The 24,643-nt window shown below is 23.7% G+C and overlaps 13 protein-coding genes across 13 annotated transcripts; 6 read left to right on the forward strand and 7 right to left on the reverse strand.

The window, feature by feature from the left end:
* Nucleotides 1–615: 615 nt before the first annotated feature.
* DICPUDRAFT_147052 (uncharacterized protein) lies at nucleotides 616–3,128 on the forward strand (the record flags this gene model as incomplete). Its single annotated transcript, XM_003283328.1, has 3 exons — nucleotides 616–1,311; nucleotides 1,386–2,171; nucleotides 2,253–3,128. The coding sequence occupies 3 exons, from the start codon at nucleotides 616–618 to the stop codon at nucleotides 3,126–3,128; spliced, it is 2,358 nt and encodes a 785-aa protein (XP_003283376.1).
* A 369-nt stretch (nucleotides 3,129–3,497) lies between these two features.
* Nucleotides 3,498–4,435, forward strand: DICPUDRAFT_44767 (uncharacterized protein). The gene is made up of 2 exons (XM_003283329.1): nucleotides 3,498–3,550; nucleotides 3,621–4,435. Exons 1-2 carry the CDS (start codon nucleotides 3,506–3,508, stop codon nucleotides 4,347–4,349), a joined length of 774 nt encoding a protein of 257 aa, XP_003283377.1. The 5' UTR covers nucleotides 3,498–3,505; the 3' UTR covers nucleotides 4,350–4,435.
* A 1,766-nt stretch (nucleotides 4,436–6,201) lies between these two features.
* Nucleotides 6,202–7,733, forward strand: DICPUDRAFT_44796 (ubiquitin). Its single transcript, XM_003283330.1, has 2 exons — nucleotides 6,202–6,217; nucleotides 6,406–7,733. Exon 2 carries the CDS (start codon nucleotides 6,477–6,479, stop codon nucleotides 7,620–7,622), a length of 1,146 nt encoding a protein of 381 aa, XP_003283378.1. The 5' UTR covers nucleotides 6,202–6,217; nucleotides 6,406–6,476; the 3' UTR covers nucleotides 7,623–7,733.
* Nucleotides 7,734–7,968: 235 nt separating this feature from the next.
* On the reverse strand, nucleotides 7,969–9,149 carry DICPUDRAFT_93446 (uncharacterized protein; the record flags this gene model as incomplete). The annotated part of the gene is made up of 1 exon (XM_003283371.1): nucleotides 7,969–9,149. One exon carries the CDS (start codon nucleotides 9,147–9,149, stop codon nucleotides 8,409–8,411), a length of 741 nt encoding a protein of 246 aa, XP_003283419.1. The 3' UTR covers nucleotides 7,969–8,408.
* A 345-nt stretch (nucleotides 9,150–9,494) lies between these two features.
* DICPUDRAFT_20225 (uncharacterized protein) lies at nucleotides 9,495–10,373 on the forward strand (the record flags this gene model as incomplete). The annotated part of the gene is made up of 2 exons (XM_003283331.1): nucleotides 9,495–9,650; nucleotides 9,729–10,373. Coding segments are annotated over 2 exons (801 nt in total), but the record flags the coding sequence as incomplete, so codon positions are not given.
* Nucleotides 10,374–10,489: 116 nt separating this feature from the next.
* DICPUDRAFT_147058 (uncharacterized protein) lies at nucleotides 10,490–12,002 on the reverse strand (the record flags this gene model as incomplete). Its single annotated transcript, XM_003283372.1, has 3 exons — nucleotides 10,490–11,484; nucleotides 11,586–11,684; nucleotides 11,750–12,002. 3 exons carry the CDS (start codon nucleotides 12,000–12,002, stop codon nucleotides 10,490–10,492), a joined length of 1,347 nt encoding a protein of 448 aa, XP_003283420.1.
* Nucleotides 12,003–12,705: 703 nt separating this feature from the next.
* On the reverse strand, nucleotides 12,706–14,850 carry DICPUDRAFT_74375 (uncharacterized protein; the record flags this gene model as incomplete). Its single annotated transcript, XM_003283373.1, has 3 exons — nucleotides 12,706–13,519; nucleotides 13,585–14,376; nucleotides 14,840–14,850. The coding sequence occupies 3 exons, from the start codon at nucleotides 14,848–14,850 to the stop codon at nucleotides 12,706–12,708; spliced, it is 1,617 nt and encodes a 538-aa protein (XP_003283421.1).
* Nucleotides 14,851–15,059: 209 nt separating this feature from the next.
* DICPUDRAFT_147060 (uncharacterized protein) lies at nucleotides 15,060–16,158 on the reverse strand (the record flags this gene model as incomplete). Its single annotated transcript, XM_003283374.1, has 5 exons — nucleotides 15,060–15,301; nucleotides 15,369–15,457; nucleotides 15,538–15,557; nucleotides 15,882–15,931; nucleotides 15,996–16,158. 5 exons carry the CDS (start codon nucleotides 16,156–16,158, stop codon nucleotides 15,060–15,062), a joined length of 564 nt encoding a protein of 187 aa, XP_003283422.1.
* Nucleotides 16,159–17,182: 1,024 nt separating this feature from the next.
* DICPUDRAFT_25738 (uncharacterized protein) lies at nucleotides 17,183–17,338 on the forward strand (the record flags this gene model as incomplete). The annotated part of the gene is made up of 1 exon (XM_003283332.1): nucleotides 17,183–17,338. A coding segment is annotated over one exon (156 nt), but the record flags the coding sequence as incomplete, so codon positions are not given.
* A 51-nt stretch (nucleotides 17,339–17,389) lies between these two features.
* On the reverse strand, nucleotides 17,390–18,851 carry DICPUDRAFT_44803 (uncharacterized protein; the record flags this gene model as incomplete). The annotated part of the gene is made up of 4 exons (XM_003283375.1): nucleotides 17,390–17,791; nucleotides 17,861–18,236; nucleotides 18,317–18,594; nucleotides 18,749–18,851. 4 exons carry the CDS (start codon nucleotides 18,849–18,851, stop codon nucleotides 17,529–17,531), a joined length of 1,020 nt encoding a protein of 339 aa, XP_003283423.1. The 3' UTR covers nucleotides 17,390–17,528.
* Nucleotides 18,852–19,462: 611 nt separating this feature from the next.
* On the reverse strand, nucleotides 19,463–20,894 carry DICPUDRAFT_91096 (60S ribosomal protein L8). The gene is made up of 3 exons (XM_003283376.1): nucleotides 20,829–20,894; nucleotides 20,187–20,333; nucleotides 19,463–20,105 (listed from the first exon to the last, which is right to left on the reverse strand). Exons 1-3 carry the CDS (start codon nucleotides 20,843–20,845, stop codon nucleotides 19,502–19,504), a joined length of 768 nt encoding a protein of 255 aa, XP_003283424.1. The 5' UTR covers nucleotides 20,846–20,894; the 3' UTR covers nucleotides 19,463–19,501.
* Nucleotides 20,895–21,987: 1,093 nt separating this feature from the next.
* Nucleotides 21,988–23,754, forward strand: DICPUDRAFT_93449 (acetyl-CoA C-acyltransferase). The gene is made up of 3 exons (XM_003283333.1): nucleotides 21,988–22,098; nucleotides 22,336–23,453; nucleotides 23,530–23,754. The coding sequence occupies exons 1-3, from the start codon at nucleotides 22,008–22,010 to the stop codon at nucleotides 23,575–23,577; spliced, it is 1,257 nt and encodes a 418-aa protein (XP_003283381.1). The 5' UTR covers nucleotides 21,988–22,007; the 3' UTR covers nucleotides 23,578–23,754.
* Nucleotides 23,755–23,781: 27 nt separating this feature from the next.
* DICPUDRAFT_147065 (uncharacterized protein) lies at nucleotides 23,782–24,610 on the reverse strand (the record flags this gene model as incomplete). Its single annotated transcript, XM_003283377.1, has 2 exons — nucleotides 23,782–24,204; nucleotides 24,395–24,610. 2 exons carry the CDS (start codon nucleotides 24,608–24,610, stop codon nucleotides 23,782–23,784), a joined length of 639 nt encoding a protein of 212 aa, XP_003283425.1.
* Between the last annotated feature and the right edge of the window lie 33 nt (nucleotides 24,611–24,643).

Raw genomic sequence — 24,643 nt, forward strand, 5'->3', positions numbered from 1 at the left:
AACATATTTCATAAATTCTGCACCTCAGCAAAATAAATTGATTTATTATGTGATTACTATAATTTTAAAATAAAAGTTATATTAATTTATTTCTTTATTATAGCTTTGTTAAAAACAAAGATGCAAATATAAATCAAAATTAATTCATTCCAATAAAGTAATTTATACTGAATGTAGTATCTATACCAAGTTCAGAAACCATCATATTAAAAAAACCATTCATCTTTATAAATTTAATTATAAAAATTTTTATATTAATATATTAATTATATATTTATCTATGCATATTTTATTTGTTTTATTTTGTGTGTAAATCTTCATTTTTTAAATGCTTGAGGACCTGGGAATTTTTTAAAAAAAATAAACTTATAAAACAAACTTAAAAAAAATTAGGTATCACAAAAAATATCTCTAAAAAATCACCTTGAGAAAAAAAAAATACAGGTTTTTTTTTTTTTTTTTATAAAAAATATAAAAATATAAATATAAAAAAAAAATTTGAGAAATTTTTGTTTTTAATTTTTCATCACAAAATTTTTTTTAATCATCATATTTTTTTATAAATTTTATTTATAAATTTTATTTATAAAAAAAAATAATCTTTGAAAAAAAAAAATGAAAAAATTTTTATTTTTATTTTTATTTTTATATTTTTTTATAAATTTTATCGATTGTCAAACCTCCTATAGCTGGAATATTGATTATAATCTTAATGAAAATTATTTCTTTCAAGATCAAGCAAATTGGCTTCCAGTTGGTGTCCCAGGAGCATTAGATGATGCTACAGTTATTAATGGAGGTATCGTTACAAATTATTTACAAAACACAAAGGTAAACAAATTTAATTTATACGATGGATATCTCATTAACATTGGTATTATGAATATCACTGATAGCTTTACAAATTTTGGTTTTGTTATGTTATACAATGGTGGAGGGATTGAATCTAAAGATTTTTCAACTATGGGTTTAACCACCTGTTCGCAATATGACAAACAAAACGAATTTGATTGCTATTTACAACATTCGGAAATTAATATGTTTATAGGTAGTCGTTTTGAAGTTAATGATCTTGCTTCCCTATCGTTATACAATGATTCAATTACAATGATCTCAAACTCTCGAATTGTTTCTGGTTTAAAAAGCCATATTGCTTTAAAGGGTAATGGTATTATAATGATGGAAGAATCATCAATAGTTAACTCAAAGGGAGGATCCTTTTATTTTGATAATAACGTAACTTTAACTGATACAGCATACATTAGAGTTTCTAATTGTATAATAAATCAGTTCGGATATATGAGTTTTTTGGTAATTATAAATTATTTATTTTCTTTATACTATTTCCAAAATATTAACATGCTTCTCACTTTATAATATTTTAGGTAAATTCATCAATGGTGTTAGAAGATAAATCAAAATTGTATTCAGAGGATAGCTTATGGGTGTTCGACGATGGTTGTATTGTTGTAAATACCAGCTCTACGGCATTCTTTAAAAAAGAGGTTTATTTCGCAGATTCTAGCTATTTATTTGTCACAGGTGGCTCAATAGTTTGGATTCAAGGAGAATTATTTGCATCACTTGAAAGTATTCTATCTGCATGGGAAGGTTCAGTTATTTACATTCAAAACAATGCAACATTTGGGTCAGTTATTTTAGAAAGCTCAACTTTGATTGTAGAAAATACTTGTTTTATTGATGGTGTTCTCTTTATAGATCATGGCAAAATTGTTGTTAATGGTGTTTTTACTTACAATGCTTTAGCTGGCCTATTTATTAATGCTACAGTTGAAAACACTGGTGATTTCGATTTATTTGGTAATATTATGGCTAATTTTACAAAGTTTGAAATCACTAAAGGTAATTTTAATGTCTATGATTATGCATTTTTAGTTCTTTATGACTCATCTGTTAAAGTTGATGGTTTCATCTACATTTCAAATGAAAGCTATATAGAAATAGAAAGAACTGATTTCTTTGTATCAGATATGGGTCAAATGGAAAGTAAAGGTAATATTTATTTGAACCAAGAGACCAATTTCAATAATGTTGGTACATTAAATATTCATTCTGGTATTTACTATACAAAAGATTTATCAATTAAAACAAGCGATGTTGCAGTTTCAAATTCAGGCACTTTTAATGTTAAAGAAAAGATAAATATAAATGTAAGTATAAATTTATGTGACATATATTTATATAAAATTAGATTATTAATTTTGTAATATAATAATATTATTTTAAAATAGGTTGGATTTAATAACAAGGGTACATTAAATGTAAATAAAAACGAATTATTTGTATATGACTATAGTCAAACCAATGGTTCCATTCAATTATCTGGTGGTTCAATTAGTAGCGATAAGCATTTTAAAATTAATGGTGGTCTTGTCGAGGGAAGTGGTTCCATTAACAACTCTGTCTCTCAAACAAACGGTGTTATTGGATCTAAAAGTAAAATTAATAATATTAAAGTAAATGGTAATTTAATAGCAACTGAATCAAGTAAAATGATTTTTGTTGTCGACTCTATTGAATCTTTCAGTACATTAGATATATTAGATGATATTGACTATAATGGTGAAATTGAAATTAGATTTAGTATCGACTTTATTCAAGATTTACAGAGTGGAAAATTAAAATTAGAAAATAAAACAAGTCAACTAAATACAAATAATTTACAATTAGCCTCATCATCATCATCATCATCATCATCATCATCAGACGACTCTCTTAAAATTAATTTAATTAATTTTAAAAGTAATAAAAACAAAAATGGTTTAAATAATGTTTTATTTAAAACTTATGACCCCAAGAACAGTAATGATGAAGCTAAAAACTATGATGGTTGTGGTGTTTCAACATCTAAATCAGATAAATCCTTCTCACTTTTATTTAATGGAAATAGCTGTGGAGGTGGCTCAAAATTAAAGGGTGGAATTATCGCTGCAATTGTAATATCATGTGCTGTAGTTGTAGTTTTGGTAGCTTTAGTCGTCCATTACCGTGAACGTTTAAGATTCTTTTCAAAAACTTCAAAAGTAGGAACAAAATTCAAGAGTTTTAGAAAAAGTATAAGAAATAGTGTAAGTTTAAAATCAACAAATAAAGAAAATAATGCTTAATAAAAAAAAAAAAAAAAAAAATAGAAAATAGATTAAATAAAATAAATAAAAAAATAAATAATAAATAAAAATAAAGATAAATAGTTTTTTTTTTTGTTCTTAATTCTTTTTTTTTTTTTTTTTTTTTTTTTGATAAAGCAAAATAATAAAAACTGGTATATTTAAATAAATGGAAATTATTTATTTATTTGATGTTTTTTTTTTTTTGCAAACTGGGTGGGGAAAAAAAAAAAAAATTATTTTTTTTTAATTTTTTATTTTTTTAATTTTTTTTTTTTTTCATGAATGAAACAAAGTTCAAAAAAATTAATTTTTCGGACATATTAAATAATTTATTTCACTTTTCAAAGCATTAAATATAAATATAATATTCAAAAATGACAGGCACAAGAACTTTTTTTGTTGGTGGTAATCATAAAATGGTAATTTTAAATAAAAATAAAAAATTAATAAAAAGAATAATTTATATTAATATATTTTTTTTAATTTTAGAATGGTTCAAAATCAATGTTAGAATCATTATGTACTGGTTTAAATGAACAAGTCGAAAAAAAAGATAATGTTAAAGTTTTTATTGCACCATCATATCCATATTTAGACTTTGTTAATAATAAATTAGATTTAAATAAAATTCAAACTAGTGCACAAAATTGTTATAGTGAAGCTAAAGGTGCATTCACTGGTGAAATTAGTGCCAATATGGTTGTAGATCTTGGTATTCCATACGTTATTATTGGTCACAGCGAAAGAAGAAATGTTTTCAATGAATCAAACCAACTTATCACAAAAAAAACCAAATATGCCATCTCTTTAGGTCTCACTGTTATTCTTTGTCTTGGTGAACATTTAGCTGATCGTCAAAATAACAAGACTGAAAAAGTTTTAGACTCTCAATTAGAAGATTTCAAATCATTCTCTGCTGATGAATGGAAGAAAATCGTTATTGCATACGAACCAGTTTGGGCTATCGGTACTGGTGTTGTTGCTTCTCCACAACAAGCTCAAGATACCCATGTTTACATTCGTAAATGGATCGCTGAAAATGTATCCAAAGATGTTGCCAATCAAACCAGTATCATGTATGGTGGTAGTGTTGGTGCTTCAAATTGCTCCGATTTATCAAAACAAGCTGATATCGATGGTTTCTTAGTTGGTGGTGCCTCTTTAATTACCAATGATTTTGTCACCATCATAAAATCTGCCACACCAAAGACTTTCTGAATGTCTAATCTTTAAAAAAAGAAAAAAAAAGAAAAATCACTATAAAAATTAATGATTTTTAAATAAAATAAATTATTTATGTATATAAAAAAAAACAGATAATAAAAATATAGTTTCAATGGTTTTAGTTTTATTGTTTTTTTTTTTTTTTAAAAAAAGGTAATAAATATTAAAAATCCTTTTGTTTATTTTTTTTTTTTTATAATTTTTTTTTTGGCTGCTGTTGGTGCTGCTTTCTTTTTGGCGATTCTCTTATGCTTTGGAGGTTCTTCATTTTCTATAAATAATAAGTTAATATAAATTTTTTTTTTATTTTTACAAAAATAATTTAATTACCCAAGGCATATCTTTGAGGTGGTCTAATATGGCCTCTTCTTGATGAAACCAAATCAAGATTTTCGAGAGGATTGCTTGATTGTCTTGGAGTTCGTTTCTTTTTAGCAACAACTGGCTTGGAATCTGTCATCTTTGTAAGGTATTTAATTCTAATAGAGTAATTATAATAATAAAGTTGGTATAAATAAAAATAATAAAAAAAAAAAAATAAAAAAAAGTATCAACACATAAAATAAAAATTTTTATTTTTATTTTTATTTATTTATTTTTTTGTTTTTATTTTTATTTTTAATCTTTTACAATACTTCACACACACTATCAATTATTGTTATTTTTTATTAATATTTCATTGTTTTTTTTTTTTAAAATATATAATAATACTCACACTCTGTATCGTAATAAAAAAAAAAAAAAATTTCAAAATTAGATTTGGAATGAAAGAAATTTATTTAATGTGTAATGTATTATTTATTTTTTTACAATTTATTTTTATTCATCTATTTTAATCATTTTTCACTTTTTTTTTTAATATTAAATATTTGAATTTTCTAACCCAAACAATGACAAGGTTGAAAGGTTTTTTTATAATCGTTATCAAATAGATTTTATTAATTTTTTTATTTATTTTTGAATTATAATTTTACAGTTTATCCAGTTTCAAGTACACTGTTTAAACTGTGGCTTATCAAAAAATAATAAATAAAAAAAAATAAAAAAAAAATGGAAAAATTAAAACACATTAATTTAAAAAATTTTAATGTGTTTAGAAATTTAAAAAAAAGATATTAACATTTTATTTTATTTTATTTTTATTTATTTATAATTATTAGTTTCTTATTTATTCAACTTGATCAATATTTTCGAAAATAATTATATGTTCCTTGTTTTTTGAAAAGAAATAATTTCAAATATTTGTGAATTTAACATTTTAATAGGTTCATTATTTAATAAAATAATTATTTTATTAAGAATTTCTCCTATTAAAAATGATAAATTTTACAAACATAAAACTAGAAAGTGGCTATTAACTATGAGTTGATAATCCTCTTTTAAAAATTAAATAATAGTTTATTTTAAAAAATACAGACTCATTTATGATCTATTTTTATTATGTCTCATATAAAATATTTATTATCTATTGTTATATAATTTTTTTTTTTTAATCTTTATTTCTTTTGGGACTATTAATAGAATAATAAATAATTTGTAAAAAAAAAAAAAATTAAAAAAAAAATAATTAATAAAAAAAAAAAAAAAAAAAAAAAAAAAAAGAAAAAAAAAGAAAAAAAGAAAAAAAAAGAAATTGTTACTGTTTGTCGCTGCTGACTGAGATGACTAACTACTTTCTTAAAAATAAACTTAAATGTATAAAAAATTTAATTGAAAAAAATTATTAAAAAAAATTTAAAAAAAAATTAAATATTTAAGAATTATTTTTTAATTAATTTTTTTTCCTTTTTTTTTTTTAATATAAAATTTAACTTTTAAAACTTTCAATTCATTTTTTATATTTGTAACACAAACAAGCACAAGTAAATATTAATTTAAATAGACAAATAAATTTAAAAAAATTATAACAAAAAAAAAATATTAATTTTATTAGTAATAATTAATATTATAAATATAATTTTTTTATATTATAAATAATTAATATATAAAAAAAATTTTAAATAAATATTAACATTTTTTTTTTTATTTTAATTTTTTATTTTATATTTAGTTTTTTTTGTAACATTTTTATATTATATATTTTTAAAGAAAAAAGAAAATAATTATTAAATTAAATTCAATATGCAAATTTTTGTCAAAACTTTAACTGGTAAAACCATCACCCTCGAAGTCGAAGGTTCAGATACCATTGAAAATGTTAAAACCAAAATCCAAGATAAAGAAGGTATCCCACCAGACCAACAACGTTTAATTTTCGCTGGTAAACAATTAGAAGATGGTCGTACTCTCTCTGACTACAACATCCAAAAAGAATCTACCCTCCATTTAGTTCTCAGATTGAGAGGTGGTATGCAAATTTTTGTCAAAACTTTAACTGGTAAAACCATTACTCTTGAAGTTGAAGGCTCAGATACCATCGAGAACGTCAAAACCAAGATTCAAGATAAAGAAGGTATCCCACCAGACCAACAACGTTTAATTTTTGCAGGTAAACAATTAGAAGACGGTCGTACTCTCTCAGATTATAATATCCAAAAAGAATCTACTCTCCATTTAGTACTTAGATTAAGAGGTGGTATGCAAATTTTTGTCAAGACATTAACTGGTAAAACTATTACTCTTGAAGTCGAAGGTTCAGATACCATTGAAAACGTTAAAACCAAGATTCAAGATAAAGAAGGTATCCCACCAGATCAACAACGTTTAATTTTCGCCGGTAAGCAATTAGAAGATGGCCGTACACTCTCTGACTACAATATTCAAAAGGAATCTACTCTCCATTTAGTATTAAGATTAAGAGGTGGCATGCAAATTTTCGTAAAGACTCTTACCGGTAAAACTATTACATTAGAAGTTGAAGGCTCAGATACCATCGAAAACGTTAAAACCAAGATTCAAGATAAAGAAGGTATCCCACCAGATCAACAACGTCTTATCTTTGCAGGCAAACAATTAGAAGATGGTCGTACCCTCTCAGACTACAATATCCAAAAAGAATCTACCCTCCATTTAGTTCTCAGATTAAGAGGTGGTATGCAAATTTTTGTCAAAACATTAACTGGTAAAACCATCACCCTCGAAGTCGAAGGTTCAGATACCATTGAAAACGTTAAAACTAAAATCCAAGATAAAGAAGGTATTCCACCAGACCAACAACGTTTAATTTTCGCTGGTAAACAATTAGAAGATGGTCGTACTCTCTCTGACTACAACATCCAAAAAGAATCTACCCTCCATTTAGTCCTCAGATTGAGAGGTGGAAATTAAAAGTATTTGTTAACATTAAAGCAGCAAACCAATCGGGGTTACATCACAACACAATTTCCTTTTTATCAATTAAATTAATAAAGTTTAGTATTTTCTTTTTTTTTTTAAAGTAACATTTTATTTCTTTTTGATTTAAAATTTTATTGGTTTATACTTTTTCAAACTAATATGATAACCATTTACAAAATGATAATAGTAGGATAATAGGATAATAATATGGGTAATATAATTATAACTTTTTATTTTTTAATAAGAAAAAATATGAAAATAATAAAGACATTAGAATTATAATTTTCCATGTCATTTTTAATATTAAAGTAAATAAAAAATTAAACATTAAATCTTTAGTTTTAAATATTATATACATTAAACTTTATTTTAAATTATTAATTAAAAAAAGTTTCAAATAAAAAAAAAAAAAAAAATTTTAAATTTATAATTTTCTCTGCCCTACTATTTCTTTCTTTCTTCTTTTCTTCTAAAAAATCTAACTGAATGTAATCTAACCTTTAATAAAATATCAATGTTTTTTTAAATGTATTAATTTAAATTGTTGATTTCTAAAATTTTAGAAAAAAAAAAAAAGAAATAAAAAGAGTTTTGTTTAATTATATTTTAAATTCTCTTTTTTTCTTTAAATTTTATATTTTTCTAATTAGTTTAAAATCAAGCAATTATTATATACAGATACTAATACTATTAATTTAATTATTGATATTGTTATTATTATTGTTGAATATTTGGTTAGATTATTTCTAATAAAATTATTTGATTTTAAATATATTATTAAAGTTGTTGTTGCTGTTGGAGTTTAGCTTGTGTGATTGGGTTTTCTGGAGATTTTAACCATTCTTTCCAAAGTAATTGTTTAACTTGAGTTAATCTTAAACTTGGGTTTTCTTTTCTGAGAATTGGAAGGTTAACCTCTTCGTAAGCAGCAAAGGCAGCTTTCATTCTACGTTCTGGGTGTTGGTCAGCACCTTTATCAATAGAGAGGGCACCGATAGCATCGTTAATATCTCTGGCTTCAATAGCATTACCTCCTTCCTTTAATCTTTGTTCACGAAGGATATGATTCATATTTTCTTCAAGGTCAAAGGTATCTTCTTCATCAGAGTTATGTTCAGAGGATGTAGTAGTGGTAGTAGTAGTCTTTGGGACAACTAATCTTGGGTCAGCATTAGCAGCAGCAACTCTTTCTCTTTCTCTTTGTTCTTTTTCTCTTTGTTGATTAATTTCGAAACGAGTAACTTTGGTATCAGTTGGCTTACCATATTTAGCTCTATTTTCCTCTTCTTCTTTTTTTAATAATTCTCTAGCCTCTTTTTTCTTTTTCAATTCTTCCATTTTCTTATCTTCTTTTTCTTTAAGTTTTTTTTGTTTGGTTATAATTTTTTCATCAGTTTCTTCCCAGAGTTTATCTTCTTTTTCTTTTATCTTTCTTTCGTTTTCATTCTTTTTAACTTCGTTTTTTTTAGCACGAGCTTCTTCTGATTTACTGTTTGCTCCAAATTTTTTACCTGCCATTTTTTATTTAATTTTATTTATTTATTTATTTATTTATTTTATTTAATAAATATAAAAATATGAACACAAAAATATAAAATTTTAAAATAATGAAAAAAAAAAAAAAAAAAATTTTAAAAATAAAAAAAAATTTTAAATTTTAAAAAATTTTCCCTTTTTTTTTTTTATTTTTTTTATTTAATTTTTTCTTTTTCTTTTATTTTTAATAATTATTTTTTCAAGAAATAATTTATAATAGGTGTTAATAACCATTATTATTATAGTTTAAAGATTATAATATTATAAAAATAGATATGTAATATGATTACATTTAATATTCAACTTAACTTAATAAATAAAATTATTATTTTATTGTTTACAATATATAACCAAATTAATATTATCAACTCTGCTGATACAAATGGCACAAGCACAAATAGTTCATCATCAAGTTCAGAGTATATAGTTGGTAGATTTTATTTTCAACATTTCTTAATTATTATATTTGTTGTTGGTATAATGGTATTGTATAATTTTTTAAAAAAATAAAAAATAAAAAATAAAAAATAAAAATTATTAATAAAATTTAATTATTATTAGCTATTTTTATCATTTTCATTGATCCAAGTAAGAATTAGATTAAAGAATCGTATGATTGATAGAATACCTAGAAATATTATGCCATTTTTAAGACCTGGCGATTTATCAAATAAACAGAGAACCATTATTTTAAATGAAATCGTTAGATCAAAACAAATTCAGTCACAAATCGAACCAATAATGATTGGAGATTCACCAACAATTAGTCATTTAGGGTGGGGTCCACCAAATACAGGTTACAGTAAAGTTCATTTTAAAACTTCAATAGCAAAGAGTTGGATCGTTTTAGAAAAAGCAGCAACCCATTACAACCCAGAATTAAAAAGAGATACAAAGCTGTGTATTAGAGACTATGTAGAGTTCCTATTAGAAAAATGCCCACAAATAGAAAAGAAGTTTGCTTATCATTACATCGATATTTATGAATGTGCTAGATTTAGTGACCAAGAATTTACCTTAGAAGAATATACAGATTTTATGTCAAATCTAATTGAACTAATTAAAACTATAGGTGGTGTTAAGGATGAAAATAACAATATAGATGCAAGTGGTAGTACCAATAGAAATAGTGATAAATTTAATTCAATTATCAATGACAACGAATATTATAATTTTACAAGCAATCAATTTAATAATGACATTAACGATTTAGTTAATCAAGAAGGTATACCGATAAACTATAAACTTAAAACAAATTAATTAATAAATAGACAATATACATATATTTTTTTTTTTTTATAATTTTATTCTTTTTTTTTTTTTTAGTAAGACTCATTCATATCACCATCGTCATCGATTTCAATTTCTTCTTCTTCATTTAATGCGATTGGATCAGCCCATGTTTTCCAAACCTCTGGACCTTGCTTTAACTCTTTATCGGTTAATAAACAATTGTTTAATTCTTTTTCTATTAACTCTTGGTTCATTTTATTCCCAATGAATACAATTTCTTGTCTTCTATCACCAAAAGGTTCTTCCCACTTTTCTCTGATCATTTTTTGAATTTCTAAACTTGGATATTCAGATTTTTTTAAATCAGCTAACCAGTAACCATAATTTAATATAGTCATACTTATACCAGCAATATTCCACATACCAATTAGCTCTGGTGTAGAGGCGACCCATGTAAAACCTTTAGAACGAAGAACACCACCAAAAACTTTTGAACCTTTACCAATTACTTTATTTAAACGCTCAGAATGAAATGGACGACGAGCTCTGTAAATAAAGTTTCTAATACCATACTCGATTGTTTCTGGAACATGAGTACCTCTTAACTCTGCTAACCAACCTGGGTGTTCACTTGCTTTTTTGAAATCAAATAAACCGGTATTTAAAATTTTATCTAGAGGAACTACTGATTTGGTTGATCTTAATATTTTAGCATCTGGGTTAATATGTTTTACCAAACCTTCTATTTGATCTATTTCTTCTTTATCAACAAGATCACATTTGTTTAAGAGAATAACATTACTAAACTCGATTTGGTCTACCAATAAATCAACAATGGATCTTTCATCTTCTTCTGTAACACCCATTTCTTTATCTTTTAAGCTTTCACCAGATAAGTACTCTTCTAGGAAGGTTGAACAATCAACTACGGTTACCATTGTATCTAATTTGGTGTAATCCTTAAGGTTTTCAATAGAGCCATCAATTTCAAAGGTAAAAGTTTCAGCAACAGGTAGTGGTTCGGAAATACCAGATGATTCTACAATTAAATAATCAAACTTTCTTTCTTTTGCTAATTTTGTAACTATATAAAATGATAAAATTAATATTTGAAAATATTAAATAAATTTAAAAAAACTCTATTACCTTCAATTAATAAATCTTCTCTCAAAGTACAGCAAATACACCCATTTTGCATTTCTACAACGGCATCAACTGTTTTTTCAGAAGGAACAGTTCTAGAGATTTTAAAACCATCTTTAATTAATCTAGCATCAATGTTAACTATAATAAAAAAATAAATAGTTAATATGTTTTATTTTATTTAATAATTATATAACTATATTTACCCTCGCTCATATCATTGACTATTACAGCAATTTTTAAACCATGGTTAGAGTTTAAAACATAATTTAATAGAGTAGTTTTACCAGATCCTAAGAAACCAGAAAGAACTGTAACCGGGAGTTTTGGGAAATCTTTAATTTTTAATTTATGAATCATCTTTTTATAGTTGTCTTGATTGGATTTTAAATAGTGTTTGTGCATTTTTGGAGTTTTTTTATTGTTATTTTTTGTTGTTATTTTGATTGCTTGTTTCATTTTATTTTGTTATAATTATTTTATTTTTATTCTTTATTTGTTGGAGTTTTTTTTATGAAAAATAATTGTAATTACAAATATTTATAGTTTTTTTAATGATTTTATATTTTTATAAAATTAAATGAAAAGGTGTACGGAGTGTATGAACGGAGTGCAGCTAAAAAAGGAAGGGAAAAATTAGGGCGGTGAATTTGCTATTTTCCATTTTGGTATTTTTTAACAAAGTGAAAACGGAGTAGAAATAGATATTCAGACGGAAATAAAGTAAAAAAAAAAAAAAGAACTTGTAGTTAAAAATGACTGATCAAAATCCACTTCGCAAAACGAGGTGTTTTTTTTTTTTTTTTTAATTTTTTTTTTTTTTTTTGAAAAAAAATTATTTTATGGAACATTTTATTAAATATAAATTTATATTTGATTCATAAATTTGAATGATAAATTTGGCTATATATAAAAGATTTCTCCTTATATTGAAGACTACTTGATAAGTATAATCACAAGTTATTATGATAAATATATATTAGTTTTTATATTGGTAAAAAAGTAAAATTAAAGGTAATTTTAACCAAGATGATGTGCCCCTGCTCCATATAGACCCTGATAAGGTTTACATTGACATAAAATTTTTTTGTTTATAATTTTATTCTTATAAAAAAAGTAAATATTCGATTTTTGAGGTTAATAATTTTTATTTTTATTTTTATTATTTATTTGAACTAAATTCTTTTAAAACTGGTACATCACTTAACTTTTCTGGGTAATTTATATCTAGTGAAATAAATTTTTTTAATTTTTTTCTATTATGGTAATTTAGTGATTGCATTTCCACTATTAATCGGCCGATATTTGATGACATGGTACCAATAAAAACTTGACAATTTGAAGCTATATGGGATTCAGCATATAAAATTGATCCATAATCGTTTATGGGCTTATCTATATCTAAATCACTATCCTGATGCCAACCATACATATTTCTTTTTATATCTAAATAATTGAATGTAAAATTTGCCATTATATCTTGAGGGTTATCTTTTAGATATTTTATTTTGAATTGAATTTGGTTTATAACACTTTCATCATCTGTTAATATAAAAATATCTTTTATCTTTTGATACTCTTTATTATTGAAATTTTGTTTATAAAAATTTTCCAAAACGGTATAGTATTCCTTGAAATCGAATAAATCATTTTCTTGATATTTATCACCATGTCTTATATGTATTGATATGCAAGGTGGTATGAAAGGCTTTTTAAAAGTCTCCAAAATTCTTTTATTAATTGACTCTCTTAGTTGAAATGTTGGTGTAACTAGATAATGTAACAAAATTGAATTAATAGCTAATGAATCTTTAAAATTTACTTTTATCTCTGGGGGAATAAAATTATCTTTGAACAAGGTCAAGTGTGATTTTTCATCTGAAAATATAACCAATCTATCGTCATACTGGGTATTAATGTGTGAATAGAAAGGATACAACTCTAACTCTTCTCTATTATAATCAATAAAATCACACCTATAAAAAAATTTTAAGATTTTAATTTTAATTTATCAAATGTATATATATATATATATAGTTACATTGAAGTTGGTAAAAATAATTCATTATATAATCCATAATTAAAACAACCCTGCTCTATAATTAACATTCTATTACTATTTGATGTATGAATAAATAAATTTATATTAATATGCAATATTGATGTCATACCCCAACACTTTAATTCATTAATTAAAGATCTTATATTTGTACAATTGATATTATTAGCACCGTTGTTATTATTGCTATTATGTATACCTGGAAATTGAATTTTACTATATTTAATAATTTCATTTGAAAATTTTGAATAGGGATTTATACTTGATAACTCTACGAATTGATTTAAATAACTATTACTTTTAAATGGATGGTTGGTTATTTTATAATGTTTATAATAAGTAAGAAATAAATCTAAATCCAAATGAAACTTATTATAATCTATTGAATATCCATATACAATTACATGTGAAAATAAATTAAAATTATCGCTATAGTTATATCCTAATAATTGTTTTAATATTTTGAAATAATAAAGAGGGCCACTACTGTCAGAATTTGGTAAAACTAATATTAATGGACTATTAATTGCCTTTCTAATATTATTTGTGATTTTGTATCCTTTAATTTTTATTTTCCTTAACTCTTGTTTTAAAAAAGGTTCAAATAAATGATAAATATTAATATATTCATCATTTTCTAAACCATAGTTATTATAAGTAATATTATAAATATATACATAATAATAACCTTCTTTTTTTGAACTTAGATAATAGTTATCCAATCCAACATATGCATTATCTTTTGAAATAAATGGAATAATATTTTTATTATTTCTATTATATATATTAATGTTGTTTAAGTTACTATTATTTATATTATTATTATTATATATTATATTTAAAAAACTATTTTCGTTTTTTAATACATTTAGATTTAATAAAAATATTGAAACTATTAATAAAAATAATAAAAAAAAAAACAATAGTTTATAAATTGTTTTTTCTATAATTAATGAAACCAATAATAATATTACAACCAAAGTAACTATAGATACTCCTAAAACCAAAACGAACATTCTTATTTAAACATATTATATTTAATGATCATAATTAAAAAAAAAATATAAAAATACAAATTAATAAAAAAAAAAAAAAAAAATACAAATTAATAAAAAAAAATAAAAAAAATATTTTTATTTAATCTACAAATTTATTTATATTACCCCCATAAATATTATATATAAATAAATAAATAATATGTACTGATAATATTTAAAGCTTATTTTATTTATTATACTTTAAGTTCATTAATAAAAGATTGATTTTTTTACTAATCAATTTTTTATTAATCTTTTCTAAAAAAAAAAAATTTTAGAGTGTTTTAAATAGATAAAAAATATTTTTTATATTGAATTTAAAAAGAACAATAGGTTACTATTTAATATTTATTTAATTTTAATCGATACATTATAAACCAACTTAGTTAAGTATCTAAATTTTAATAAAGACTAACTAGTTTAGTTGCTGCCAGAACCACTGCCGCTACCGCTGCCACTACCACTTGATGAGCCGCTACCACTTGATGAGCCACTACCACTTGATGAACCGCTACCGCTTGATGAACCTGAACCTGAACCGCTTGATGAACCTGAACCTGAACCGCTTGATGAACCACCTGATGTTGAACCACCTGATGTTGAGCCACCACCTGAAGTACCTGAGGTACCACATTGATTCCAACCATCACAATCACCATTGCCTATAATAAAAAACTATTAATATATGTTGTTTTATAAAACTTTTAAATTTAAATTTATTTAACCTACTGTAGGTAGTCCAAGCATCTAAACCTTGAGCGTTTAAGACGGCTGAAGCACATTGAGCATTGATATCTGGATTGAATAAATCACTTGGTCTGTATTTGAAAAAAAAAATAAAAAGTTAATAAATTGGTTTTAAATTAAAAACATTTAAAAAATCATTTAATATACATACGTTGTGCAACTTGGACATAACTGTGAGTTTTAAAATTAAAGTAAAATAAAAAAAAGAAATATATCAATAAAAATTTAATTTATTAATAAAAATAAAATTAAAAAACACTTACTTCACCCTATTTTCATAGAAATTGATATTTGATATATTTGAAAATAATAAAATCAAAAGTTAGTAAATATAAACATAAGAAATTTCAAATTAGAATATTTTAAAATAATTCTTACACAGTGCTAATAGAGAGAAAAAAAAAAAAAAAAAAAAAAAAAAAAAAAAAAAAAAAAAAAAGGGAGTTAATAAAATATATGGCAATGACTAAATTTTATTAAAATGGCTTTACTTACTTCTGGCATAATTTGCCATAAACCTGAAGCACCTGATGGATTTTGGGCATCTATTAAAATAATTTAATATTAATAAAATAATACTTTAAAAATCATAAATAAAGAAATACATACTTGGATTCCATGATGATTCATAATATGAAATACAAACCATGGTGGTTTCAGTAGCACCACTGAAATATTGTGAGGCTAATGATTGCATTTGTTGACATGAATATGATTGAGCTGAAACACCAGCTAAGGCTAAAGCAGCTAAAGCTAAAACTTTCTTTAACATTTTATTTATAAGTATGATTATTGGAGTAGAGAAAAAATTAAAAAAAATAATGAAAAAAATTTATTTATAAATATCGATAAAAAAAAAAAATTATAAAAAAATAAAAAAAATTAAAATAAATAAAATAGGATTTTAGAAATAGAGTGGCGCAACCATAATTTTTTTTTAGTTTTTGAAAAAACTGTTAAAATTTATTTTATTTTTTATTTTTTTATTTTAATGTAGGATTTCGGAATTTACTCCACTATTTTAAAAATATCCAAAATTTAAAATGATAACACTGCTTGCAAATAATGAACCCTGGTGGCACATAAAAAAATATCATCATTATTATAATCCATAAATAAAATGATAATATCAAATAATGACACCAGGAGCAAAGTAAATTGAAATTTCTCTTTGGATATTTATTAATAAACCCAATTTTTTTAATATAGGGGTACTACAAACCCAAAAAAAAAACTCTGCATCTGCCAATGCTCCGCCTGTATTTCATCAAATAAAATTTTTTATTTTATCTCAATAAAAATAAATAAAAAAATAAAAATAATTAAATATTATAATATCTATAAAATGAATATTTTGTTTTTTATTATTTGAATTGGTTGTTATTTACTATTTGTTAGAGAAATGATAATAGTAGTAATGTTATTATAGATAAAGTAATACTATTAAATAAACTAAAAAAATAAAAAATTTTAAAAAAAATTTTCTTTTTTTTTTTTTTTTTTTATGGTTTTTTTTTTTTTTTTTTTTTTTTTTTTTTTGATTTTTTTAAAATAATTATTCATTGTAATTAAAATGTTTTCAAGATTATTAGTTTCCAATTTAAACAAAACCAGACAAATTAGACAATTTTGCACTGCATCACAAGATGTAAAAGGTGATAAAATTAGATCACTTTTAACTGAAAATTTAAAACCATCCACTCTTGACGTTGTTGATATTTCAGGTAAATAAACAAAATAAAAACAAATTGTTAATTAATTAATTAATCAATAATAAATGTTTTTTTTTTTATATAGGCGGTTGTGGCTCAATGTATAGAATTACAGTTGTATCTGATGAATTTAAAGGAGTTTCAATGTTAAAACAGCATAAAAAAGTTAATGAAATTTTAAAAGATGTCATTCCATCACTCCACGGTTTAACTTTACACACAAAAGCATCAGACAACTAAAAAATAAATAAAATAAAAAATAAAAAACAATTATTTATGTATATAACAATTATATTATAATGACAATTTTAATTTATTAAATAGAGTGTTGGGTTGTTTTTGTTGTTATTGTTGCTGTTTTTTTTTTTTTTAATTTATAAATAATATTACTTTTTTTTTTTGGAAGGGTATAAGAAGTATTTTGGTTGATTTATTTAATTAATTTACGTTGACCTGGACGAGCTGGTTTTGAAAAAGCTTTCTTTTCTTCAACTTTTGGTGGATGTAATTCATTGATAATGCTATCTGCTGAAATTTCTGATGGTGAATTAATTTCGAGTTTTAAGTCGATTTTAACTTCTTGTTTAGTTAAAAGTTGTTCGACATTTGCTTTGCTTGATGAATATAACATTCTCTTACGAACTGGTGCACTCTTGGTACCATTTGAACCATCTGGGCATGAGAAAACATAAACTATAAAAATAAAACAATATATTAGTTTATCGTGATATGTGTGTGTGTTTTAAAAAAGATAATATTTACTAATTGAATCTAAACTATCACCTTCGTGGTTATGTGAGTATCTGAAAAAGTGGAATCTTGGTTCGGTGGTTGAAATTTTTGATGAGACATCATTAATATCAATGTTTGATGATGATCCAAAAATAACCTTTTCTTCTTGAATGTCAAGAGCTAATTCGACATAGTTTACTCTTTTACCAACAAAATCGTTAATAGCTGATAAAGCTTTATCTTCAACTGGGAATGAAATACCATGAACGTGCATACCATTACCACCACCACCAACAAAGAGACCACCTTCTCTTTCATCATTTCTTTGCATTTCATCCCAAGTTAATGGTGCTTCTGATTCTTGATGACGTTTATGTTGTTGATAACCTTTTTTATTGAAATCGTCCTTTTTTAATAATAAATTTAGATTAGTTTTAATATGATACCCTGCATAGTTACTAAATAAGGTTTTATAATAAAACATACTGTTTTGGATGAATAGATTTCATCAACGAAATGTGATGCACCTAACTCTCTCTTTAAATTGGCTCTAGTTGAAGCATAAGTCATCTTTTCTCTAACTTTAGCAATATCTGGAACATAAAACATAAAAATCCAATTATAACCTGTAAGTTCGATACTTTTATCGTCTCTTTTGTAAAGAATATAACATGGTGAAGCTTTATCTAAAACTGATGGTACTGAATCTAAATCTGATTCAAAATCACCAGAAATATCGCTTTTAGCTTCAACAACTAATTGATCTGTTTTTTTTTTTTTTTTTTTTTTTTAAATAAAAATAAATTAATATTAGCATTTTTATTTTATTTAATAATTTTTGTTATTAATTATGTTTCTATTGTTATTATTATATTATTATTATATTATATTATTGCCATTGGTTCTCGCTATAATTACCATCTTTAATAACAACTTTAATATAACGGGTGTTATCTTGTTGAGCTTGACCAAAAATTTGAATTAATTCTGGTGAAGCTGGAATACCACTTGAATGACTCATTTCTAAAAAAAGTTTTAATTATATTATTATTATTACAAAAAATAAATATAAATATAAAAAGTAATAGAAAAAAAAAAATATCTAAAGAAAAAAAATTTTAAAAAATAAAAAAAATAATTAAAAAAAAAAAAAAATAAAAAAAAAAAATAAAAAAAAAAAATTAATAATTATTATAATATAAAATTTAAAAAAAAATAAAAAAAAAGAATAAGGAGACAATATTTCTATAAACCCTGAAATTATATTTATTGTAATGTCATTTTATACGATATGACAAAATTAAATTCTATAAATAAAATATCAAAAAATGAATAAAAAAAAATAAAAAATAAAAAATTATTTAATAAGTACACACAAAACACCAAAGAATCTATAAAGAAATCATGGTTGTCGTTAAACGAAATAATTATTGTATTTGTGTGTAAAAAAAAATAAAAAAATATTTTTAGATTTGAGGTGTGATATAATTTGAATTTTGAAAATAAAGTGTTGTTTTATGAATATTTAATAATATATATATATAAATTTAGTTTATACAAAAAAAAGATTTTAAAAAATAAAAAATAAATAAAAAAAGAGATAATAGTATATTTTAAAAATTATTTTTTTTTAAATTTTTTTTTTTAATATTTATAATGATTTTAATTAGTTTATTCTTGGTCGTTTTTGGTACCTCTGAGTCTACCGGTTCTTCTGGCAGCAATGAGACCAACTTTTTTACCAGCTGGATCGTCTCTCTTGGTAGTAGTGGCGTGACCAACGTGTTGATGATTACCACCACCGTGTGGATGTTCTACTGGATTCATAGCAACACCTCTAACTTTTGGCCAGTTGTTCTTCTTGACTCTGTATTTGTGGAAAGCACGACCAGCTTTGAGCATTGGTTTATCAATACGACCACCACCAGCAACGATACCGATCATAGCACGAGCGAGGGATGAAACGTTCTTCTTTGAACCTGATGGAAGTTTAATACGGGTGATACCTTCATCTGGGTTGTGTGAAACAACGGTGGCATAGTTACCTGAACATCTAGCGACAGCACCACAGTCACCAACTTTTTCTTCGACGTTACAGATAATGGTACCTTCTGGTAATTTACCGATTGGGAGGATGTTACCGATGGTTAAAGTGGCTTTTTTACCGGCAAAGACAAATTGACCAGTGTGCATACCTTCTGGGGCGATGAAAAGTTGTTTGTCTAATTTGAATTTGGTTAAACCTTTGAAGGCAACACGGGCGAGTGGGGCACCTCTATTTTTTTTAAAAAAGATTATGTATTAATAACTTTATACTTTTTTTCTTCGGTTTTTTTATTCAATAAAAAATACAAACCTGGCTGGGTCGTGGATAATTTCTCTGACAACACCTTTAACGTAACCATTACGTTCAGCGAAATCTAAAGCACGGAAACGTGGACTGCCTTTACGATGGCTGGAGTGGGACATGAAAACGCTGCCCTTTTTACCCTTACGTTGAGCTCTATAATTATTTTAAAATTGTCATTAATATTTAATTTTGCAAAATTTGAGATAGATTATAGAAGAAGGTTTTTATGTCAATCCAAATAAAAAAATAATAAAATAGTTTTTGATGATAATGCTAAATGCTAAAATAAATTGACCCAATTTTATATTTTCCTTTTTTTTTTTTTTTTTCGGTTTTTTTTTTTCCTATTACTGAAACAATTATTATTATTTTTTATTTCATCATTATTTAACCTAGACTAATCCCATTCCACAAAATATTGTTTGAATTGTTTTTATTATCCAAAATATAATTTCTATCTACACTATTTTTTTTTTTTTTTTTTTTTGGTTGTCTATTTATATTCCAATTTATAATTATTTTATTATTGTTATTATTATTTTGATTCTTTTCAATTCATTTTAAAATCAATTTTAGTTTTATTATTTTTTTTATTATTGATGACATAAAAAAGATAGAGAAAATAAAAAAAAAATAAAAGATCTCTACCTAATAATTCTACCCATTGTGTGTGATATATGAATACGCTAAACCTAATAGAAAAAAAAAAAAAAATTTAAAAAAATTTTTACGGCCAGAGCTGTAAAAAAAAAAAAAAATTTAAAAAAATTTTTACGGCCAGAGCTGTAAAAAAAAAAAAAAATAAAAAAAATTATTTTTTTTTTTTTTAAAAAAAAAATTCATCAAAAACGAGGATTTGGGCTCTGCCATATAAAACCATTACATAGTATTTACAAAGAAATTATTGTTACATACTTTTAAACCCATATAAAATTTTTCAATGTAAAAAAAAAAAATTGAAAAAAAAAATTAAAGTTGAGAAATAAAGAAAAAAATAGAAACAATGTATATCAATTAATTGATTCCCAAAATTACAAATTGAGAAAAAAAATAAAATAAAATAAAAAAATAAATAAAAAAAAGATACAAATAATTTATTTTTTTAAAGTGAATATTTATTTTTATTTTTTTTTTTTTTTTATACCAATATCAAAAAAATGAATATTTTAAAATGGTATAATTTTGAATTTATTTGAGTACTATTAATTGTCTAAACATTTATATTTTATTTTTTAATATAAATTCTTCTGGAATTATAATTACTTTTTTTAAAAAAAATATTATTTTATTTACCAATAATGCTGTTTTTTTTTTTTTAAATTCTTAATAAATGGAAATATAAAAATTTATTTTAGTATTGTGGTTGGGGTGTTTTTCCAAAACAAAGATTTATTATAACACAGTTTTTTTTTTTTTTTTGTAAATTAATAATACATATAGTTGCAGATATAAAAAATTATTATTTTATATTTTATTTTTTTGTAAAAAAAAAAAAAAGTTAAATTTTAACTTTTTAATTTATTGAATACTATTATTTTTTTTTTATTTTTTATTTTTTGTTTTTTTTATATAAACCAGTTTTATTATATATATTTAAATATCAAATAATCATATAAATTCCATAAAGGGGAATTTATAATATCATTCGAAAATTAGAAAATAAAAAAAATTAAAATTGAAATTTAAAAAAAAAAAATAAAAAAATAAAATAAAAAAAAATAAAAAAAAAAAAAACTTTTGGGTTGTTGTTTTAATTTTTTTTTTTTTAATTAATTCATTTCATATATTTTTATTTTTTTTTATATACAAATAATATTTAATTCCACAATGTACAATTCAAGAATTGAAGCAATTTCACGTCACTTAAATACTGATAATGAAGTTTTAGAATCAAACCCAACTTCAGCACCAGTTTCAAGTATGTTTTTCAAAGATAAATAATAATAATAATAATAAAACAAACGAAAATAATGAAAAAAAAAAAAAAATATTGTTTTTTTATAAAAAAAAACTATTGTGAATAATTTTATTATAGAATTTATTATAAAAAGTTTTATAATACATCATACTATAGTTATTTATATATTTTTTTTGTTTATTATTTCTTTTATAAAATAATTATACTTATATATTAATATAAAATTAATTTAAATAGGAAAATCACCAGATGATGTTGTTATTGTTGCACCATTCCGTACTGCTATTGGTAAAGCCAAGAGAGGTTCATTCAAAGAAACTGCACCAGATGAATTATTAGCACCAGTTATTAAACACATCTTAAAAGTTACAAATATTGATCCAAAATTAATTGGTGATGTTGTTATGGGTGCTGTTTTACCAAGATCATCACAAGGTGCTACTGAAGTTAGAGTTGCAACTTTATTAGCTGGTTTACCAAAAGAAGTTCCATGTTATACCGTTAATAGACAATGTTCATCAGGTCTTCAAGCAATTGCCAATTGTGCATCTGCCGTTAAAATGGGTCTTTATGAAGTTGGTTTAGCCGGTGGTGTTGAATCAATGAGTTTAAATCCAATGGCTTGGGATGGTGGTTTCAATGAAACTGCTTCAAACGATCCAATTATGAGTGGTTGTTATATGACCATGGGTCAAACATCAGAAAATGTTGCAGAAAGATTTGGTGTCACTAGAAAAGAACAAGATGAATTCTCAGTTCAATCACATAAAAAAGCTGGTGCTGCTCAACGTGCTGGTAAATTCAAGGATGAAATCGTCCCAGTTACCATTAAAACTGAAGATGGCAAAGAAGTCGTTGTCGATAAAGATGAAGGTATCCGTGAACAAACCACTTTAGCTGATTTAGCAAAATTAAAACCAGCCTTCAAATCTGATGGTACCACCACCGCTGGTAACTCATCACAAATGAGTGATGGTGCTGCTGCTTGTCTTGTTATGAAGAGAAGCACCGCCGAAAGATTAGGTCTTCAAATTGCTTTAGTTTTCAGATCATTCGCCGCTGTTGGTGTTGAACCATCAGTTATGGGTATTGGTCCAGCTGCTGCCATCCCAGTTGCTGTTAAACAAGCTGGTCTTTCAATCAACGATATTGATGTTTTCGAAATTAACGAAGCTTTTGCCTCACAAGCTTATTACAGTTGCAAAAAATTAGGTTTAGATATGAGTAAAGTTAATCCAAATGGTTCAGGTATTTCACTTGGTCATCCATTAGGTGCTACTGGTGCTCGTTTAACTGCTACAATTTCAAATGAAATGAAACGTCGTGGTGCTAGATTTGGTGTTGTCAGTATGTGTGTAAGTATCCTATTATTCTAATATTAATAGTTTTTAATAAATTTACTAATCTTTAAACATTGTTTTTTATATTTAGATTGGTACTGGTATGGGTGCCGCTTGCGTTTACGAACGTGAAAATTAAATAGGTAGAAGTATTTATACGAATATGGAAATATATATATTATTACCTCAATTTTTTTAAAAACAAAACAAAAAAAAAAGAAAAAAAAAGAAAATTTTAAATAACAATATATATAAAATAGTAGATGTATATAAAAAAAAAAAAAAATTAAAAATAAAACCTTTTATTTGTAACAATAAAATTTTAAATAATCTAAATTATTTATTATCTTTTTTGGGATGATGATTCTACATCAATGGGTATATCTTCGTGGTTGTATTGACGAGAGTATTGATTAATATTTAAATTATTTACATTATTGTTTTGAATTGTATTATTATTTACTTTTTCTAGGGATATAGTATTATTTACATTGATTGGTACTGTTGATGAGGAGATTTGATTGATAAAATATTCAGGTGGTTGATTATGGTGAGATGGCGGTAATACTATTTCATTTTTTTGTGTTTGATAATTATACAGTGAGTTTGGGTGTCTATACCAATCTTCATCATATTCTAAATGAATTCTTGTTACCATTCTTTTATTTTTTCCAAATCCTATATACTCATTAGTTTTAATTATAACACCTTTGCAAGTGTATTTTTCATTTAGTTTTTGAATGTTTTTATCAAAATTTTTATAAAGCTATATATTATTAAAACGTTTTAATAAGAATAATTTTTTAAAAATTAGAAAATTAATATTTTTTATTTATATTTACCTTTGAATTAATAAAATATAATGTTACAAAAACAAACAAAAATGGTAATATAATAAATAAAGGTAAAAATTTTGGATTTATTGTTTTTTTGATAAAAAGAAAAATTGCAATTACAACAGATACTGGGAATATTAAATAAACTATATTTGCAATTTTCTTTTTTCTAAAGTAAGTATTGCAAACTATAACTATTTCATTTAAATCTTCTATAGTTAATATGGTCCAATTTGATAATTCTTCTGGTACTTTTGATGGTTTTTCTAAAATTTCTGATCTTACTGAATAACAACAACCTGTTGTATCTATAGGAATTTCATATTTTTTTATCATCTTTTTTATTATTTATTTTATATAGTTTTATTA

Source organism: Dictyostelium purpureum, assembly GCF_000190715.1.
Source record: "Dictyostelium purpureum unplaced genomic scaffold DICPUscaffold_7, whole genome shotgun sequence".
NCBI lineage: Eukaryota > Evosea > Eumycetozoa > Dictyosteliales > Dictyosteliaceae > Dictyostelium > Dictyostelium purpureum.

Coding starts and splice junctions, on each gene's coding strand:
- DICPUDRAFT_44767 (XM_003283329.1), top strand. CDS start 3,506: ATGACAGGCACAAGAACTTTTTTTGTTGGTGGTAATCATAAAATG. Junction 3,551..3,620: donor TTGGTGGTAATCATAAAATG/GTAATTTTAAAT, acceptor TTTTAATTTTAG/AATGGTTCAAAATCAATGTT.
- DICPUDRAFT_44796 (XM_003283330.1), top strand. CDS start 6,477: ATGCAAATTTTTGTCAAAACTTTAACTGGTAAAACCATCACCCTCGAA.
- DICPUDRAFT_91096 (XM_003283376.1), bottom strand. Junction 20,106..20,186: donor ATTATCCACGACCCAGCCAG/GTTTGTATTTTT, acceptor TAAAAAAAATAG/AGGTGCCCCACTCGCCCGTG.
- DICPUDRAFT_93449 (XM_003283333.1), top strand. CDS start 22,008: ATGTACAATTCAAGAATTGAAGCAATTTCACGTCACTTAAATACTGAT. Junction 22,099..22,335: donor AACTTCAGCACCAGTTTCAA/GTATGTTTTTCA, acceptor TAATTTAAATAG/GAAAATCACCAGATGATGTT. Junction 23,454..23,529: donor TTGGTGTTGTCAGTATGTGT/GTAAGTATCCTA, acceptor TTTTATATTTAG/ATTGGTACTGGTATGGGTGC.